Source organism: Perissodus microlepis, chromosome 3, assembly GCF_051167445.1.
Source record: "Perissodus microlepis isolate ML-2025 ecotype Zambia chromosome 3, ASM5116744v1, whole genome shotgun sequence".
NCBI classification, from domain to species: domain Eukaryota; kingdom Metazoa; phylum Chordata; class Actinopteri; order Cichliformes; family Cichlidae; genus Perissodus; species Perissodus microlepis.
The window spans coordinates 17,760,509-17,781,993 of record NC_140463.1 but is presented as its reverse complement, the minus strand read 5'-3'; the positions used below and the strand labels follow the sequence as shown (position 1 = coordinate 17,781,993).

The following is a 21,485-nucleotide window of genomic DNA, read 5'->3' as shown; positions in this document are numbered from 1 at the left end:
CCTTTACAGGTGCTGATAAGGCCAAGGGCACAAAACAGCATAACCATTGATCCGTTAGGTTTCATAGCGAGACACGTGAAGTGTGGTAGGATCAGTTTGTAACTTCCTCCCTCTTCCTTGGAATGCATAAAGGAGTAGGAGCACAACTTCTGTGGCAGCGCTGACATGACAACTGTGATGTTTGATGTGTGCTGGCTCTCCTGTGCGCAGTAATAAATAGCTTGATCACAGCTCTTTCTGTGTTGCAGACTTTATTTAAAAAATTCCACGACACCCCCCACCCTCCCACTGTGAACCTGAATTGAATATTCAGAAGACATTTGTTTAAATAGTTCTACAAATCTGAGCTGCTGGTGTGTCCTTGGATTGTGTGGTAATAATATTAAAGCTGGCAATCTTTCTTACTGAATCTCTACTATGAGTCATGTTACCTGAGATTAATTCTATGTTTACCTGTCAGCTTGGACGAATGTGCTGTGTGAAGGAAATTAAATTAAATCAGATCTGAACTGCGTACATTTAAGGAACCTGTTCATATTTAATTGAAATATGAACCAGTGATTTTTTTGATTGCTGATTCCAAGAGAGTCTTTGTGGAAATCCTGTTTGGCTTTTTGTTATTTTAATTCTCTTCTCTGTTTTCCAGAACAGTTCTCCACAGTCACTGTCCACATGGGTCAGTGGGACCAAGAAGCACACTGCTAATGTGGGACTCTGACCAGAAACATCCAGCAAGACCCAGACAGCGTTTTCTATCTCCCAGCTGGAGTTTTTTGTTTGTCTGTGACTGGAGAGTCAGATTTTTGTTGAGCTTCACACTTGCAGAGGTAAGTCAGTTTGCAGAGCTCCCTCCCACCCTGGCTTTTATGTGCTAGATTTCATATCTGAAACAGTAATATTTCAGTGACTGCTGCTTATACCACAGGTTAATACACGCTACTGATCCCTGATGGGAGAATCATCAATTTTGCTAACAAAGAAGCCTGGTGGATGTTTGTTTACAGTCTGATGATGGGACATCATGCTCTGCATCTTCAAAGTTTACCTCCTCATTATTATTCATACCCAGTAATGTGAAGTATGCTTATATCTACTATAACTGAACCAACCTGGTGCTCTTCATTTATGGAGGCTGTTGAGTCTGAATGTTGGATGTTGTGTATCTCGTGTTCTCTGGGCTTTGTTGTCCTCGGTCTTTTTGCAGGATCAGAAAACAAAACCAGGAGGCGTGTAAATGTTTCTTCTCCATGATGTTTCTTCAAATGTTTCTTCTTGATGATGATAAGACTGTGACACAGGATGCCACCTTTAGTCTTGTGATGAAGCAAAGCTCAGGAAAAAGTGTGATTAAATGGTACCCACATGTGTGCTGCTGAGAAGGATGTACAGGGGCACCTGCAGCCAAATCCAAGCCTCAGGTTAGTTGTAGTTGCAGAACGCTATAGGACTGAGACAGCTGAGGCATCAAATGTTTGATTAAACGGATGAAAAATAAAATTATCACTTCTTAAAATCTGTAGCAACTTCAAGTCTGTCAGCGTGCTGAGCATGCTCAGAATGTGACAATATATTTTTGTTCAATATTTAATTTCTTTCAGTTACAATTGTTAAATGAAAAAAAAATATATATATATTCTTATAATTTAGCAAACTAATTTATCAAAAAAATATATATACATATATCTGTATTAGTTTTAATAAATTAATTTGACACCTGTATTGAAAATACCATATTGTATTCATACAGAATCAGTTTGGTATCATTGTTTGTCTGCTCACTGATTGTTGAAACTAAGAGCTAGTTTGATCTGTTTAGATCTAAAGTGTCCAAAGTTGAGCTCTAATGTTTCTTCACCCTTGTGTGTGTGATATGTGATTTCCTACATGCTGGCAGAGCAGAGCGGCAGTTTGTGCTCACAGATGGTGACGGTGTGGAGAGACGGTGGTGTTTCCTCAGAAGAACCAGCAGAGTCACAAAGGACACCAGTCCATCTCACCACCTTGAGTTGCTGACTGATGCTCGTCTGCACTGCACAGAGGAAATCAACTGACCGAGGTTTGTCCAGTGACGTGTTATGAAATGTATATTTGTTTTATGCTTACAGATGTGTTTTTCTTGACAGGGGCTCTGCAGAGGTTAGACAAAGAAAATATGTGCTTTACATTTTACTGTGATTTATTGAGATATTTGTTGCCTGATGTTCAGCAGGAATGGAGAAATAGAATCAAAGGGAGATGTTTTTGCTGTTTTTGTAATGATGTAAGTAAATCTTCAATATTATTTATTTGCTTGGTTATATTAGGAGTGTTTCTGAGTGAGGGAGAGAGGAGTCATCATCCAGGTAAAGTGACGTAGATCAGTGGATACACTTGTCTCCCCTTTAAAGGAGACGATCCAAGTCATCCTTAAATGTTAGTGCTTTCAAATACACAAACATTTTTAAAGGACAAAAATGAACATCCAACTTTGACTGTAATACAAAATAAATCTTTGCATGTGTGTTTTCAAACTCTCAGATGGGCAGGATATCAGTCTTGGACTGTCTAACCTGCAGCACTGAATGACCACCACACATGAGCATGTTCCTGCAACATTCAGCAGCTTTGTTCATCTGTGTGCTTCTGCTTTTGGTAAGTAGAGTTACCCAACTACAGTAACTCTAAACACATGCCATCCATTTCTAACGGCCTGGTTACTTCCTGTCAGTTACTTTAGAAACCGTGTGGTCACCTGACCTAACACTGTTTCTTCTTCTTCCCCTTAATGTTGAAGTGTCGAATGTCAAACAGCTGGAGAGGAAACTACACCAGTGTACTGGGATGTTTCAGCAACACGTGCCAGATGCTGTTCCTTCTTGGTGACATCACCAGAGACAGCCCCGCCCACCTCAGGATCTTGCCATTGATCATGATGATTATAATGATAATGATGACAGTCCAGGGCATTGTGGTCTGTTGAGCTAGGGTTAGGGTTAGCAATTCAGACATATGTAATCAATATTAAACGTCACTGACGTGGGCCACTGTCCGCAGTGTTGGGAAATCCATACCAGGCTGGAACGAGTCAAGGTAGGTGAGCATCCACGAGAAGACACAGCAGATGCATCCTACTAATACTGACAGGACCAGGAGACTCCAGAAACCGAGCATCTTCTCTTCAGTGCCATCCTCTCCTGTCACCCTCTCTGCCCGCAGCTCTTTGAGTATGGGGTAGATAAGGGCGCAGAGAAACCCTTATTACTAATTTGTATTATAATTCAATTTTCATGAAATATTCATATTCAGTATCGGTCCTTTTATATTATAACCACGTATCCACCCAGGCTCATGGTGGGGCAGGGCTCTGTCCTGGGATGCTTGAGTACAAGGTAATGTACACCCTGACCAGGTATCCAGTCTGTCAGAATTGTTTTCAATATTTGGTTCAAAAATATGAGTGAAAACAAAAATCCAACTAGGATTCTTGCATATGATGAATGAAGTCTGTCTTTGACTGTATTGTCCAGCTGATCCATAAAACCCCCAGCAGGTGAACCTTATTCATGACATAACACGGCAACAATGTAAAAAATTAAACAGCAACAGTCTAAATGTAAAGTGCATTCTAAACTCCTCTTCAATAAATTATATGCAAAGAGTCATTCAGGACTGTAAAACGTGAACTACAGAACCCAGAGTCTTCATCATTAAATCTCTGGTTGCTTCATTTTTCTATCCTATATCAGATACTTTAAAGGTTAGGTTAGGTAAAGTTGCACTGTCATTGTGAGGCAAAGTGCTTTATGTGTGTGCGTGCGTGTCATGAACGGCTATAAAAGGCCTATAATTAAAGAACAAAGCGGGGTTTGAGTTCGAGTTGCGGCAGACTGTCACTACTTGTAAATGGAACGCAGCCTTCCTACGGCGGACAGCTAATAACAGGAATCGGACGCGGTCCACCCAAGTCCACAGCAACCACCATAGCAACCGCCTAGCATGACCTTAAAAACATATTCTGTCTTCATAACTATCAAAAACGTGAAATGATTTGCAAAGTGTGAAAGTGTTACAGCTGCAGAGAGCTATGGCGGCATCTTTGGAAGCTGTTTACATAGCTAATAATATACGATGTAACTATTGAGACAGTCAGTCACGTGAGCTAGCGGTGCATGTTTACTACAGTGAATAAGGTGATTGCGTGCACAGCGTCCACACGCTGCAGAGGGTAAAGACATTACTTCAATATTGTTTTATATTGATATATATTTGCCTTCTGTTGACCATCACCTCAGGTTCACCATTACAGTTTCAGCATACAGATGCACACTGTCTAAATATGAACACATTCAAAAACTCATGTCTCAGAAATAAGCACAGCTGTTCATGTTTGTCATTATAGTTTTATTTGTAAGAAAATTATGAACTTCATATTGTGTATCAAATAAAAGAACATTTCACAACTCTGAGTCAACAGAAACAGGTAACAGAAATGTCTCTAATGTAGACATGTACAGTGTAGTGTAAGCATTAAAAGATCATAAAGGAAAAACTAACATTTATGTGAAACTAATTGTAATAAAAAATGAACAGGTGCTTTATAGATTTAAAAGAAAGAATCTGAAAACAACACTTTTTTGGTCTAAGTGGTTGTGATGAACCGAGTTGAAAAACAGGAGGAGTCCCAGGAATTATTAGAAAAATATAGTTTCCATTTATTTAACCCCCAAAAATTATATTTACAAGAGTAATAAATGTTGAGCTCATAAAAGAGGTCAAAGAAACAAAACTGAACTCAGGCAAAGACTGCAAACTTAACAAACCAAATGCCTGCTACAAACAAACATAACTGACCTAAACATGAAATGACATACAAGGGTATATATAATGGCTGATCAGACCATTGTGACACATGAGGGGTAACAAACAAAACAAAATCATAAATCACAAACGATGCAGTACAATCTAGTTTGTTAATAAACTAAACACCAAAGAAGAAAATCAAAAACCCCATTAAACCCTAAACTCAAATATTTAATTAAATACAAATACTTTGTTTTTAAAGTAAAGAAAACACACATTCCCCCCTTCAGCAGGAAGTGGTGGTGTGGTCCAATTATCTTCCTTTGCATTTAATGGTTTCAAACCCTGGCTACCATCTTTTGTCCAGCAACTCCCAGGGATGATGGCAGGTAAGAAATAAAAAGACAAAGGTTAGTCAGAAAGCAAAGAAATGAAGTAGTATGAATACATAAGTAAACTAAATGTGCGCGCTTACAAATAGAACAAATGTATCCAAACCAATCAATAAAGTTATTGGCAACTAAAATGTATTACTATGTTCAAATGAAGAATGAAAATACAAAAGTTACCGACTTTAGAGTGTGGCCACGGGTTTGGCCATCACAGTGGTCAAAGTAGAAAACAGAACTGATGGTCAACAACAAGCCGTAGCTGCACTAATATTACACATCTCGATTGTTGTGGTGAACAGACATGTTGCTTTTAAAACCACATGCAGTGTATGACCATGACTGTTCACTGAGACCATGAACGCCACTTCGCTGAAGCAGTCTTCTTCTTCTTCTTCTTGCCATTAAAATGGAAGCAGAAGGAGCATGAGCTGCTTTGATCTACTGAAAGGAAAAAGCAGAACATCTGAGCTGAAACCAGTCAGCTGAAATCTTTAAGACAGGAACAATCATTCAATGCAGTGTCTCAGGTGGCTTAGCCTGTTACAACTGTTGATATAAGCTAAATACGGTTAACACACAGTGTCAGGGAGCTCCAGTGTGGGAACTAGTGGCTTTAGGTTTGTAGTCATTTAACTTTCATCCATTCATTCATTTAATTCAGGAGGAAGAAATGTCAGGTTGATGCAGGCTGGTTACATGCATTTGGTCCCATGCTGTCTTTAACTAAATGACTTGGTTCATTTTATGGCTGGGCTGTATGTGGGGTTATATCATGTTATTTGGGCAGGATTACCTGTCCTCTGTTAGACTTAGAAAGTTTCTCCATAAGTAGAGTTTCTAACTCTTCTAGCACATCTGTTGCTGACAGCTTTTTGGTGGCTCTTTTTACCCCACACTGGTTGTGAGTGTGTAAATAGCCCCACTAGTTCTTTTGGGTTGCAGCTAACTTGGGAGGAAGGGGTGGGTCTGCCATGACTAGATGAATAACAATTATCTGGGATACATAAATTTCATAATGCATGCATATATCTCTATAAACCTGGCCTGAGGGCTGCCATTTTTACATTCAGTTATTTCTCTTAGAAATGTTGAATCTAAATAATGAATGTTTTACAGTTAAAGTGAAACACTGGTCAGTGTAAATGGCTCATTGGGACACAGAAACCTTTAAATTAAACCCTATCACCTGATATCGAGTGTCAAACAATATCAAAGCTGTAAAAGCTGTTTACAGTCAGAATTTATAAAACTATGATTGTAAATAAATTCAAACAAGTGAGCTTTTCTCTTTGTGCTGAATAGCAACACTGTGATTTCTTAGACTGTAAGCTTTACTTTAGCACAACCAGTTGTAGAAGCTGCCACTCCAAATGTCTTTTGATAACAAGAAAAAAATACCTTTTCAGTCCACGGCCTGAAGTTCTTCTCCGACATCTTCTGCCATCGGCTTTGTCTGCTGGTTTGAAGACAATAAACCACAAAAAGATGCTTTAGTCACTTTGTCTGCGTCATGCAGCTTGAATGTGTCGTGTAACGATGTTGAATAGCCGTCGTTATCCCTCTGCTGTGTCAGTAGGATTGTACTGTACAGCATCTCATTGATATGTGAGGAATGCTAATGTAACACGATAACAGACTTACATCATTAAAATATAAAGGGCAGGAGATATTTAGATATTTTTATATTTATATTACATTTTATAGCTGACGGATATTACTAAATAGATAGAATTTACTAAATAGCTGGATGAACATGAAATTATGTCCATAATCACAAATGACCATGAGAGCCAGTAGAATTAATTCAACTGGACACTCAAAAGACGTCCTTAAATGTCCTTTAAGTGGCAGAACAGATGAACAAACAGTTAATCGCTTACTTGAGAAGAAATCTGCTCAGCTACTTTGAAAACAGCTTCTAACTGGTTCCTCCTTTAACAGGATGACTGCTCAGGGGTAAGGCCATCATGCAGTCCAGCAACCTTTATGGTTCTGCTTTGATTCACCAGGAACTATTAGGGAAACCTTCCAGCGCCTCCTGTGAAAGACACAGGCATAAACACAAACATTTATTAACATGTTCCACAGTCTTCCAGCTTGATTTTCTCATCCTGTGGACAACAACGTACATGGATGCAGGTTTATTGTTGACTTTTGTAAGGTTTATTTAGTGAACATATCCAGCTGCAGCTCCACTGTGATCCTGAACTGGATAAGCACTTAAGAAAATGTGTCAATAAATGGACGTACATCAACTTACTATATTTATCCAAACAGACGGGACCAATAATGCTTCACTGAGTTAGAGACTTTAACGTCTCTTCTATGTAAGAATGTCTCGTGCTGATATACCTGCAAACTTGACAACAAATGTTTTTCAGACTACATGTAGCTGTCCTCTATGTCAGCTCACACATTTACATTCATGTCACACTTATTTCTGCTTTCCCATTTTATAATTATTACTTACATTTTGATTAGATACCTTGAGTTTGTAAATGATCAGATTACATAATTGGAATACAATGTATCCAATTCAGGGTTGCGGGAGGATGAAGCCTATCCCAGCTGATACAGGACAAAGACAGGCTGCCAGTTTATTGCAGGGCTAACACAATATGTGTAACAGAAAATCCACTTAAATGTTTGATATTTCTTATAATAATCATAATTATGACTATTATTTAAAGGTTTCTTTATAAATACATTTTGATTTTTTATAACACCTAAAATATAAACCTGAGCTTTTTCAGATTTTGACCTCTGACCTCAGTGACCTGGCTGTGTCCTCACTGCAGCTCCTTCTTGGAAGTACGTCTGCTTCTTGTCTTCCCCCAGTGTTGACCGCCTGCCCTTAATATCACGTACTGTACCTGAGGAACAAAAAAGGACAAACACTTGCCTTCATTTAAGAAGTACATTCATACAGAGGTAATCTATGGAAACACACTAGTTCACCCTTTGGGAGAAATCAGTTCCTGTGAAACATTTCTGTAAATGAACATCATGTGGAGAATGAATGAAATGAGTTCTTCAGGTGACTCAGCAGACCCACACTGACAAATGAAATCTAGTTAAACTATTAAGCATATTTGCTCTTCTGAAATCTGTGTTAAACAACAACAAACATAAATTAGTAACAAAAATACAGCTGAGTAGAGGCTTTACAAACCACCAGCAGCCATAATGCTAAATTTTAATCTTCAAATGTTTCTGAGCCGTCTTCAACCTTCTTTTAACACATTAAAGTCCCACAGTCAATGCAGCCTGACTCAATCCTAGATGTTCAGCACACAGAGGTACCGTTTAAAGTTTAGTGTTAACTTGAGTCACTGATCATTTGCAGCAACCTGATCATCAGTCTGACAGAGTTACATGTCAGCCCACCAGCAGTTTGCCAAAAGAAACCTTAAGGACTCTCAGATCGTAGAAAAAGAATTCTGGTCTGATGAAACAAAATTCAACTCTTTGGCTTGAATGTCAAGAGTCATGTAGAGAGGAAACGAGGCACAGCTCATCACTTGGCCAATACCATCTCTACAGTGAAGCAAGCAGTGGTAGAAGTGGTTCATCTTCCATAATGAAGATGACCTTAAGTATACAGCCAGGATGACAAAGGAGTGGCTTCGGGACCACTCTATGAACGCCCTTGAGTGGCCCTGCCAGACCCCAGACTTGAACTCAATGAAACATTTCTGGAGAGATCCAGGTTGTGTCTGATGCTTCCCATCCAACCTGACGGAGCTTGAGAGGCTCTGCAAAGAATGGGAGAAAATAGATGTGTCACACTTGTACTCATACTAGTTTTTCAGCTACAAATGTTGATACTTGTTTATGATGTAGATCAGGGGTGTCAAACTCAAAGCACACTTTAGGTTGTGGGACAACAGGATAAACATTTATTGAACACACTAAAAAAAATGTTTTTTTGAACATAAATATGAATAAAACAGGAATATTATTTCAGAATAAATAAACTTAGAATAAAGAATAACTTTAAATATTTTGCTGCCCAAAAAACCTATATCCTGTCAAAATTATACAAAAAAGTGATTTTAAGTAAATTCTAAAATAACATGAAATCAAAACAATTAGATTTGTTGCTATTATACCATTTTATAAAAAAAAAAAAAAAAAAAAAAAAAAAATACACTTAAAATATTTTGCTCTCCATAAAAATATAACCTGGTTCAACATTACTTGGCAAGAGGGGAAGTGAGGCAAGTCGCACTGGTGCATTTGTGTCTTCCATAAGAGCAGATTCCCTTGAAATGCCTTCACCCCATCATACATGTCAGTAAACATGTGGTCACGTCCCTGGAGCTGAAGGTTTAAGACGCTGAGATGACCTCTTGTCTCGGATAAAATTTACGGTTTGCGTTACGGTGATCATTACATGCTCGATTTTTAGGACTTTACCACACAGCCTTTCCTGGTGTATGATGCAGTGATATGCTGTTAACACACTGGTACAGTTCTCCTCCTGCATCTTTACTTGAATACTTTACTAGCCCACTTTTTCCAATGCACATTGCCGGTGCTTCATCTGTTGTAAGTTTGTCCCAGGACAATTTCATGTTGGTTACACTTTGTCATACGTTTTCAAAAATGTCTTTTCCTGTCGTTGTCCCGTGCATCAATTTAATGTCCAATAGTTCCTCTGTAATGGGCAAATTGGTGTCCACTTCATGAATGAAGATGGCCAGCTGTGCAATGTCCATCATGTTTGTACTTTTATCCACAGCAAGAGAGTATGCAATAAAGTTTTTGCTTCTTTCACTCAATTGTGTTCTTAAATCAGTGGCCATCTCACAAACCTGATCAACCAACAAACCGTATTTCTACTCAAGCTCACATTTGCCAATATCTGCATTTTGTCTGGACACAAGACGTCGCACACCTTCATTATGCAGCTCTTCAGAAACTCTCCCTCAGTAAATGGCCGGGCTGATTTGACTATCTCCTCTGCTTCCACAACAGCTTCACTTTGTGATTTTGCTCTGGTGAAAAAACATCTGCTGAAATGTCAGATTCTTCTGTAGCTCTTCTACTTTCTGTATGAGAACTGTGAATACATGGAAGGAGGTAACACAGACGATCGGGTAAAGACTGAAAGAAGGCACACAGACTAAATACACACAAAGGAGATTAGGGAAAGTGGAAACACATGAGGAAACAACTGACACAAATTAGCATAATGACACCGCAGGGGAAGTGAAACTAAAACACGCACACACACGGCAAGCTTGTCAACATATAGGAAACACGGACAAGATGATTCTACAAGAGTGACTTAAACAAATACTGAAAGTAAAAGACAGAACGTATAATACTGTGAACAAGAACAGACACAAGGGAGGAAAGAGAAAAATATATATTGATTACAGAAATAATACAGAATGGCCTCCTCATGATTTAAGGCAATTTTACATTTCTACAGCAGATGTTTTTTACATTGTCTTATTGTATAAAAGTTATTACATAATAAACAGAAATCACCATGTCTAACAAGTCTCGATCAAAGCAGTGAGAATAAGACGAGACTTTGTTAAGTGGGGTTTTTGTAAAGCAGGTTTAATGACAGAGAAGATTTTGAGCTTAAAGTTCAATCACTTTAAAAATAATGACGGGAACTTTGCTGCTTCACACTCAGTTTCTACTTGATATCTTTTGATTGTCTGAGCACTAAAGTTACTGAGATTCAAGTGAACATCTCATGATGTGTTTTCAGTGCTCTAGTCTGACAGTAAAAGTATATTTCAAACACATGAAGTCAATCACTTATGTAACAGATTGATCCACTAGTCCTAACAGCATCATTTAAAACATTTCAATAGAAAATGTTTTAAAAACTGTATTTTCAACACAGACCAGAATACAGGAGGGATATGCACTATAAGCCCAACCCAGTGTGAGGGTCCATGTTTCCACAGTGAGTAAATAAATACAGTACTATATGCTGCTCAGCTAATAGAAACTGAATTTAGTTTAAAATACACTTAATGACAAAAGATACTTGACTGTTGATTTGGTTTAGCATTAATAATCTTGGAGGTTAGACAACCTCTGGAAGATGGACTAGCTTTAGATGAAAACCGTTTTCGTGTCTCTCTTCTTCTGCTTCTTTTTAACAGCGGACGTCCTTCGGGATCTCTCTCCACCCAACCAACATGGAATCTACTGCCTTTAGCAGATGCTGCTCTGCACTTAGTTTCCTTTGACTTTCATGATAAAAAGTGACCACTGCATGAGAACCATGAAATACTCTTCAGACTATTACACGAATTTCACTCTGGAATTCACAATTTTTAGTTTCACAAGTATTATATGTCTAAACAGATATTCACTTTTTCTTGAGCCACAAGCATGTCTGCAAGAAAAATGTCATCTTCTGCTCTCCCTTTGTCTCACTGAGCAGCCATTTCAACTCTACTACATTAGGAAGATAAACAAAAAGACCAAACAATAGATGTGGGGCTGGCAAAGGCACTTCCATGCTCACAAACAATTAGAGTGTTTTTGACAGTGAGAGACAGTAAGGTGAAGATAATAATTACCTGAAATCAGCAAGACTTCCAGAAGAGCTTTGGAAAGAAAGACGAGAGAGAAAGTGTGTGTTTGTTAGTGTATAAGTGTTGGTGAAAGAGAAGTGCAGAGATAAGAATGGTTTGTGTTTGTATGAAGAAGGAACATGTGGTGGTAAAGGGGACAAAGTGCTGCTCGCAACAGGTGGAAAAAGAGGAAAAAACTTGTATTCTTATATAAAAAGCATGGTTATTTCTGTTGCGGCAGTGATTATAAATGCAAAAACAAAACAAAATGCAAGATTTTTTTTTGAGATATTTATTTTTTGCAGGAACACTGCTTTATATATGCTTTAATTAATGCAGCAGCCTCTGCTGTTCTGACAGTTACAAGTTTAGAATCTGGTCGTGTGACTACAACCATGAGACATTTATGTCCAGAGTTCACTAATGTTGGACTTTTCATTTATTTATATAGAAGAAAGGGTTAACAAGTTTAAATGTTGAGGTGAGCAGTAAATAAAATGGTTAAACACACATTATGGGTCTCAAACTGCTCCTCTTCCTGGAGTGAAGCACAGCCTGATAACCCTCCCTCTTCTTCCTGCTCTTAAACACAGCACCTCCTCTCTGTCCACGTGTTTCCTCGTTCCCTCCCCTTCAGATCTGCACTTTGAAGATGGATGTAACCAACATGTGGTGACGTGTAAGAGCTGACAGGCTCCATTCACTGCAGAAACATGTTGTTGAGATCAGAGCTCAGACTAGTTTCAGTTATAAGGAAGAGAAACTCACACAGTCACTGACACTGAGAGGAGAAATGGCGCAGAAAGGAGTTCAGCTGGACCGAGAAACCTTCTCTTGTTCGATCTGTTTGGATCTACTGAAGGATCCGGTGACTACAGCCTGTGGACACAGCTACTGCAGGAACTGTATTAAAAGTTTCTGGGATGAAGAGGACAGGAAGGGAATCCACAGCTGCCCTCAGTGCAGGAAGACTTTCACACCGAGGCCTGTCCTGGAGAAAAACACCATGTTAGCAGCTTTACTGGAGCAGCTGAAGAAGACTGGACTCCAAGCTGCTCCAGCTGATCACTGCTATGCTGGACCTGAAGATGTGGCCTGTGATGTCTGCACTGGGAGGAAGCTGAAAGCCATCAAGTCCTGTTTAGTCTGCCTGGCCTCTTACTGTGAGAAACACCTCCAACCTCACTATGAATCTCAAACTTTTAAAAAGCATACGCTGGTTAAAACTTCTGTGAAGCTCCAGGAGAACGTCTGCTCTCGTCATGATGAGGTGATGAAGATTTTCTGTCATACTGATCAGCAGAGTATCTGTTATCTCTGCACAATGGATGAACATAAAGGCCATGAAACAGTCCCAGCTGCAGCAGAAAGGACTGAGAAGCAGAAGGAGCTCGAGGTGAGACGACTAAACATCCAGCAGAGAATCCAGGAGCGAGAGAAAGATGTGAAGCTGCTTCAACAGGAGGTGGAGGCCATCAATGGCTCTGCTGATAAAGCAGTGGAGGACAGTGAGAAGATGTTCAGTGAGCTGATCCGTCTCATCCAGAAAAGAAGCTCTGATGTGAAGCAGCAGGTCAGATCCCAGCAGGAAACTGAAGTGAGTCGAGTCAAAGAGCTTCAGGAGAAGCTGGAGCAGGAGATCGCTGAGCTGAAGAGGAAAGACGGCGAGCTGGAGCAGCTCTCACACACAGAGGATCACAACCACTTTCTACACAACTACCCCTCACTGTCAGCACTCAGTGAGTCTACACACTCATCCAGCATCAATATTCGTCCTCTGAGCTACTTTGAGGATGTGACAGCAGCTGTGTCAGAGACCAGAGATAAACTACAGGACATTCTGAGAGAGGAATGGACAAACATCTCACTGACAGTCACTGAAGTGGATGTTTTACTGTCACCAGCAGAGCCAAAGACCAGAGCTGGATTCTTAAAATATTCACATGAAATCACACTGGATCCAAACACAGCACACACACATCTGTTATTATCTGAGGGGAACAGAAAAGCAACATTTATGGAACAACAACAGTCTTATTCTGATCATCCAGACAGATTCACTGGATGGTGTCAGGTCCTGAGTAGAGAGAGTCTGACTGGACGTTGTTACTGGGAGGTGGAGTGGAGAGGGGGAATAGTTTTATTAGCAGTCGCATACAAGAATATCAGCAGAGCAGGAAGCTCAGATAAATGTGGATTTGGATATAATGACAAATCTTGGGCATTATATTGTGACACAAGCAGTTTTCAATTTTGGCACAACAAAGTCCGAACTGTCCTCTCAGGTCCTCGGTCCTCCAGAGTAGGAGTGTACCTGGATCACAGAGCAGGTATTCTGTCTTTCTACAGCGTCTCTGAAACCATGACTCTCCTCCACAGAGTCCAGACCACATTCACTCAGCCGCTCTATGCTGGACTTTATCCTGTAATTTATGGACCTGGAGTCACTGCAGAGTTGATTAAAGTCAAATAGAGAAGACAGGTTCATGTTGATCCCTGACCATTATATGTACTTGTGTAGTTTCTAAATGAGGCTTTACATTTTAGAAGCTGAGAAGTTCAGTGGTCCATTGATGTGTGAAAATAATATTGTACTGATTCAAACTGTACTTACATTTATATACCTTACATCAATATAAATCTGAATTTGTTCTTATGGCTGATAATCATGTGAGTTTAAATGATACTACTCTTCATATTCAGCATGTTTGAAATCTGTCATCAGTCTGGTTAGTGCTTTTATTCTGTAGTTGCTGTAGTGGGTTGTCAAATGCAACAATATATTGGAACTGCAGTGATTCATCAGTTAGTCAATGATTAGAGAATTGATTGTTTTATCATTATTTTAGTCACATTTAAAGCTGGTTCCAGTTTCTGAAATGTGAAGATTGTTGATTTTTCTTTTCGATCATATATGACTGTAAACTTAATGTCTTTGAGGTCTGAACTTTTAAAATGCAACGAAAAATCCTTGAGGTTTTTGATATTATATTATCATTATTATTATTATTATTATTATTATTATTATTGTTGTTGTATCTACAGTGATGACATTTAATGTCTTTTTGAGATGAAAAGCTTGATCACACTCAGTTATTTATACATTTAAATATAAAAAACCAAATCAGTGTTCCCCAACCCCCGGGCCCCAGACAGACCAGGCAGCAAGAGAAGAAAACATTTTTTTGTACCGATACCGGTTTTATTTTGTTGTATTTATCCACAACACCTTAATAGCCGGTCGGTGACACACAAAAGGTTGGGGACTGTTGAACTAAATGATACAGGCCTGTATATTGTGGAGTATTGACATGTGTCTTTGCCCTGAGCTGTGTCTGGCAGGCAGAGCGTCTCCACAAATCTGATGCTTCTGATTTGGAGAAAATGAGCTGAGGGAGACACCTGGTGGACAAACACAGACATGACAGGAAGAAAGACTAAAGTGCAGAGTGGAGACAAACAGCTGGAAATACTTGTTGGAAAGGATTGTCATGCTTCAGAAAAACACACAGCACACACTCTAACAGTCCTTTATTTGCACTGAAGGAGATACGTGAAGAAACCAAATCACACAATAATGAAGTGAACACATTTATAGTCAGTGTTGGATAGAAAAGATGATGGATAGAAATTAAAATCATGGAGCATTTATGCATTTTTAGGTCTGTGTCTTACAGCAGAAGCAGCATTTACATGAACTCACTGGCCTTTTTCCACTGAACACTCTCTTCTTCATCACTTCATCTTCCTCTTCTGACTGCTGCTGAGCTCCAACCCTTTTTACCTCCTGGAGATGATTCATATTCACTGAAATTTTACTCATGACTCAGAAACTGTTCAGTTATTCTTCATTTATTAGTCTATTTATTAGGAACCTCTGTTGATTTTACATGTAAAGGATTTTCCTTCTATCATTGAACCTTTTAAGGGTTTTCTCATAGTAGTTTTGGGGAGTTTTTAATTAGATTTACAGCTTCAGAATAACTTTGTGATGTCAGATTAGAAAGTCTGTGTCCAACCCTGGTGTTTGATCAGATGTTTGATCCTTGCAGGATTGGAGTTTTTTATATGAATGTTGAATTTGTTGTTTTGGAACTGAGTTAGATTTTTATTGATGGATGATTCGTTGTAAAAAGTGGATCTACCAACAGTTTATTTCTTTGTTATTAACCAGCAAGAAGACTTTTTCCCAGAAATAGAGTTTTGATTAGTGGAATTGACAAACAGTTTCAGGCTGATTTGGCTGATATGGGTGAATATTGTGCAGATAATGATAATGTGAGACACTTACTGACATGTACAGATGCGAGGAGTTTAATAATAAACATTTCCATCAGCTGATGGTTCAGTTTAATATCACACATTGATTAAACCAAGTTTTGTGGAACGTTTTAACAGAAGCTTTAAGGACCGTATGTGAAAATACTTCACATCTGTTAACTTATGAAGACATGTAAACGTGGTCCAGGACCTTGCGCTGTCAAGGCCAAGCAGCTGGTTGGAGCCAAAAGCTGACTCAGTACACGTTTGTTTGATTTGAAGAAAACTTTATTTATAGCAGGGATCATGAAGGTCGAGGCGAGACATGGAGGGAATGACATGGGAGCAGGACTCACTGTCTTCTTTGTATTAAATGCTGAAGCAAAGCTACAGAGAGGGGCGTTTCTCCAGGATTGCGGTGGAGTGAGGAAAAGAACAATATGTCTGAGGTGAGTTTCTGGACTTACACTAGGAAAATAAAAAAATGGCTCTATTTTTTGTTGCCTACATTGTAGAAGGTGACTTTTCCTCTAAACAGGAAAATGGGCAGTCAGGGGTTAAAGTGGATTCAGCAGGTGGAGGAACCCTAAAATCAGTTGCAATGGCTCAGTGTGGGGAAAACATGCACGACTCAGTATAATTACTGCTGAGAGCTTCAGTAGATTTTCTGAATGTACAGGCTGTGATCAGCTGACCTGCTGCTCTTTGTGGATTTACACAAGTGAATTCAACCAGATGTCAGCAGATGTTTCATTAGTTGAACTGATTTCCATCCTCTACACTGACAGTAAACTGTTTATGCTCTTTTTATTAGACACTATTCAGCTGGTATGAAGGTAAAATTCAGTGAATCTAAGCATCATCAGCTTAACTTCAAATTCATCTCTGCTACACTTGATGTAACCAAACTCTGAGCATGAAACCACAGCCACTGTGCAGCAGTCACACACTGTTCTTTACTTTAAATCCATCACAGTGCAGCAAACTAACCTGTTTATCCTGCACTAACCTGCAACCTTTAAATAAACCAGTTAGTCTGCCTCAGTTTGTTTAGCTGCACGTTTCACAATATGAAAAAACACAATGTCACATGTACAGAACCAATATCTGATTTAAAAACACGAGGACTTACATGTGAGCTTTACAATCAGTCGTTGGGCCAAAAACAAGAAAAAGGAAACACTTTAAGCCCTGACTATGACACATAGTTTTGCCACTTTTATTTCTTTTTCTGTGATATTCCTGGTGATTAATACACCAACAGGAATGAATTTAATGTGTTACTGTTTAATCTCAAAGCAGTTTGATTTGAGGCTCGCAGTGACAAAATAATAACTCCCCTTAAAGGTGTTAAACCTAAAGAAATGAAGGTCTCCTAAAGGTATCTTAGTATTAGACTCTTGCTATTTCTGTGCCTTCATTCTAATGTGTACACTCTGTGTTTAGTTTCCCTGGACGTGGCCCTGTTTTCCCGGAGCAGCTCCTTAGTTGTGAATGATTGGAGAGTGGCTATAGCGAGCAGTGAGCGAGCGAAGAGAAGCTTTCCCTGTCCTCCCCACCTTGGATTTCCTGGAGCCTGGACCCCGTCACACTTGTATATAGCACAATTCCCTGCACTGTCTGTACATATACCTGGTGTAATAAACCCCACTATTTCTCCTCAAAGTGAAGAGTCCTGCGTGTGAGTCCTCAGTGAACGGTGACATCATTAGTACAGTAACAAAGTATTTGTACTTCATTACTTCCTTCCTCATGCTGTAACCCTTGATTTCATTTGGTGTGTTTTTCCATTTGATGAGATGCAGCTTTCCGCACCATCTTTTCAAGGCCCTATTGCTGATCACCACACTGTGTTTATGTGCTAAAAGAGAAATCATTTCCTGCATCGAGACTAAACGGATTCTGAAGCACAATTACATTAACTCAGAGGGTATAGCAACTGTTGCAGTTTGTCTTGAAACAACTGTAATCTCCACATTTGGACTTTTTTCTCAATTGAATTACGATTTTAATCTCAAAATTGAAACTTTATTTTCAATGTTATCTATAATAGTTTTTCTTAATGTGGCCGTAATACTCATTCGTACAGCAACATTGCCAGCAAACTGAAATTGGAAAAAAAGATGTGAGCAAAAAAAACACAAAGATGTAGGTTTCAAAACTTAGTTAATAATAGAAAAGAAAATATTCGCACATTTACGGTTTCATTTTTTCCCCTTTCGATACAACATTTTCGTGTTAATTATTTTCAGTTTCATTTTAAGGTGGCATAATTTTAACCCCATACACACACAGAGGGTCCATAACACTCACATTTCCAGAGTGTAACAACCAACCACCTGTGTGAAATCTGAAATGCCCATGGTGTTGATTCTATAATATATATTTAGCTAAAATCTACACATTTATTTGGGGAAAAAATTGTTATCTGGCTGTGGTTCTAAAGATCTGTGATCGTTAAGTGTTCACTGACACCCGATTTATGCATACACAGTTATTGTGGTTCATTTCATTATGTCTTGGATTTGTCTGAATGTTGTGCCTGCTCTTTTATCAGCCTTTGCTTCCTGCATGTACAGCTTATGTGATTATTGACCAGGAGGGTTTGCAATTTCATCAAAACATGAGTTGTTTGTTGCTTTGATTATGACTTGGCTGACTATGGCTGCTTATACATTGCAGAGTCAGACTATTACATTAATACACTATTATTGAGCCTGGATAGCTCAGTCACTAGAGCATCAGACTTTTAATCTAAGGGTCCAGGGTTCAAGTCCCTGTTTGGGCGTCAGTCTTTACAGAATTTTGCAGAGGAACCCACCGGAGGGATTAATAAAGTCTTATCTTATCTTGTGTAATGTAGGGGGGAAATTCTTATAGTGACAAATATTTGACATGATTGCCAAGTTGTCAAATGTCAGGTCTTTGGAAACTGTAATGCCCTTTCAGCTTCCTGCTGGACTAAACATGCCTTGTTGTTTCTTTCAAATCTGTCTAAACACATGCATGTTGTATTAGTTGATGAATTAAAATGGAAAATGGTGCTTTTGCCACTGAAGTCTGAATATGTGCCACTGGCAATGCAGTACTAGCTGACTTCTTTTTGCTTTCCCCCCAGTATGCTATGATTTGCAGTTGTTGATTTTCTGGTGGAGGTGTATCCAAAATTATTTGCAATTGGTTTACAGGACTGGTGAAGGACTCTTGTTTCTGGTCACCAGGGAGAGTCAGTATCACAAAGGCTGTGAAGGATGGAGCTGCTCTAGATCAGAGGTGTCAAACTTAATTGTACAGGGGGCCAAAACTCAAAGCACACTTTAGGTTGAGGGCCAAACAGGGTAAGCATTTATTGAAAACACTAAAACAATGTTTTTTGAACATAAATATGAATAAAAACAGACAGGAATATTGTTTCAGAATAAATACACTTAGAATAAAGAATAACTTCTAATAACTGTCATAAGTTTTCAAACATGTCTTTTCCTATTGTTGTACCGTGCATCGATTTAATGTCCAATATTTCCTCTGAAACGGGCATATTGGAGTTCACTTCACGGATGAAGATGGCCAGCTGTGTAATGTCCATCATGTCTGTACTTTTATCCACAGCAAGACAGTATGTTATGAATTATTTGCTTCTTTCACTCATCTCTGTTCTTAAATCAGTGGTCATCTCACAAACCCGATCAGCAACCGTATTTCTACTCAAGCTCACATTTGCCAATATCTGGGTTACCGTTAGAGTTAACCCTAACACTAGCTCTTCTACTTTCTGTATGAGAACTGTGACTACATGGAAGGAGGTAACACAGACGATCCGACAAAGAGTGAAAGAAGGCACACAGAGTAAATACAAAGGAGATTAGGGAAAGTGGAAACACATGAGGAAACAGCTGACACCACAGGGAAAGTGAAACTAAAACACGCGCATACACACAGCAAGCTTGTCAACATAGGAAACACGGACATGACGAACCAACAAGGGAGACTTAAACACAAGCATACTGAAAGTAAAAGACAGACCGCATAATACTGTGAACAAGAACAGACACAAGGGCATAGAAGAAAATCTAAACCATAATGAAACTCCGCTAAAACCTAAATGATGATCAACACCAGAACGTAACATATGTTCATTATCATGGGAGAGAAGAAAAAACTATAAAAACAAATTGAAAAGATGGGTCGCAGACCCAGACCCTGACACAGAACAGAAACTTGACTTGATTGACACTCTGAATTATTGAATCTGTAGATTTTATCTTATTAGCGCTTCATTTTGCCGGGCCATGAATAACAATAATAATGAATCTATATAAAAAGGATCTTGCAGGCATATGTATGCTGGGCTGGATGTGGCCCACGGGCCTCGAGTTTGACACATATGCTCTAGATACTGAACAACTACAGAAAACTACATTTCTCCTGTGGTCTGCAGTTTCTGCATCTCACTGTCTGAAATACACAACGTAAACATCACTTTAATACTTTTTGCTTGTTAGAATAATGAACTACAGAAAGACGTCATCTTACCTAATAACTGCTGAGCACTGTTTGACTGGGACACAATGGGCACCTCTGCAGTCGACTCTGAATGTATATAGAAATGATCTCGCGGGCCGGATATAAATATACGTTGGGCCAGATGTGGCCCGCAGGCCTCGAGTTTGACACATACGATGTAGATTGATGGGTTTGTAAACGAGATAATTAAAGATTATATTAGGTAAACCTGTACAACTGCTCACCAATGCAAATATTTAATTAGCCAATCACATAGCAGTAGCTCCACGCATTTATGGACGTAGATATGGAAAAGAAGTTTAACAGGTTTGGTTGTTGGTATTACACAGGCTGGTCTGAGTATTTCAGAAACTACTGGGATTTTTTACACACAGCCATCTGTAGGGGTTTACAGAGAAGGTTTTAGACTTGACAAATATTCAGAGAACAGCAGTAACGCCTGAAAGCACAATTCTTATTACAGTGTTTAAAGAAATCAAAGATACTTGTAAAAGTTTTTTTTTTTTTTAACTCTAATAAAACATTCAAGATGAACACGTTGGTAGTGATGTTACCACAGAGACGTTTTCCTCTACACAAATCACTACAGTTACTTTAGCTTCAGCGTTCTGTTACATCACTACAGAAAACCTAGAAGCAAAAACACATTTGTGCTTGTTTCTTGAACTCTAAGAACTATAAAAATGGATGATTTTGAGATTGATGATGGTCTCGATTGCTTTAGTTTCTCTGTTTTAAATATGATACAAGACCAGAATTAATGAGAGGTGCAGACACACAGACGTTCTGCTCAAGATTAGATACAAAATGCAGCTGTAAGAATAGGAAATGTGGATATAGTTTCAAATGTGCTTGGTTTTAAAGTGAATGTTTCCAGACATTCATCCACTTGAAGCAAGATATTTCAGTCTATTTTAATTAAAACATTGTCTTCTGGCAGGAAAAAGTGCAATACAGTCTTTGAATGAAGTGCGCAGAG

General features: G+C 38.9%; 1 protein-coding gene across 1 annotated transcript; it reads left to right on the top strand.

The window, feature by feature from the left end:
• The first annotated feature begins 12,273 nt into the window (after positions 1-12,273).
• On the top strand, positions 12,274-14,689 carry LOC146390274 (tripartite motif-containing protein 16-like). The gene has a single exon (XM_084923334.1). It carries the CDS (start codon positions 12,516-12,518, stop codon positions 14,193-14,195), a length of 1,680 nt encoding a protein of 559 aa, XP_084779460.1. The 5' UTR covers positions 12,274-12,515; the 3' UTR covers positions 14,196-14,689.
• Positions 14,690-21,485: the final 6,796 nt, after the last annotated feature.

Coding starts and splice junctions, on each gene's coding strand:
- LOC146390274 (XM_084923334.1), top strand. CDS start 12,516: ATGGCGCAGAAAGGAGTTCAGCTGGACCGAGAAACCTTCTCTTGTTCG.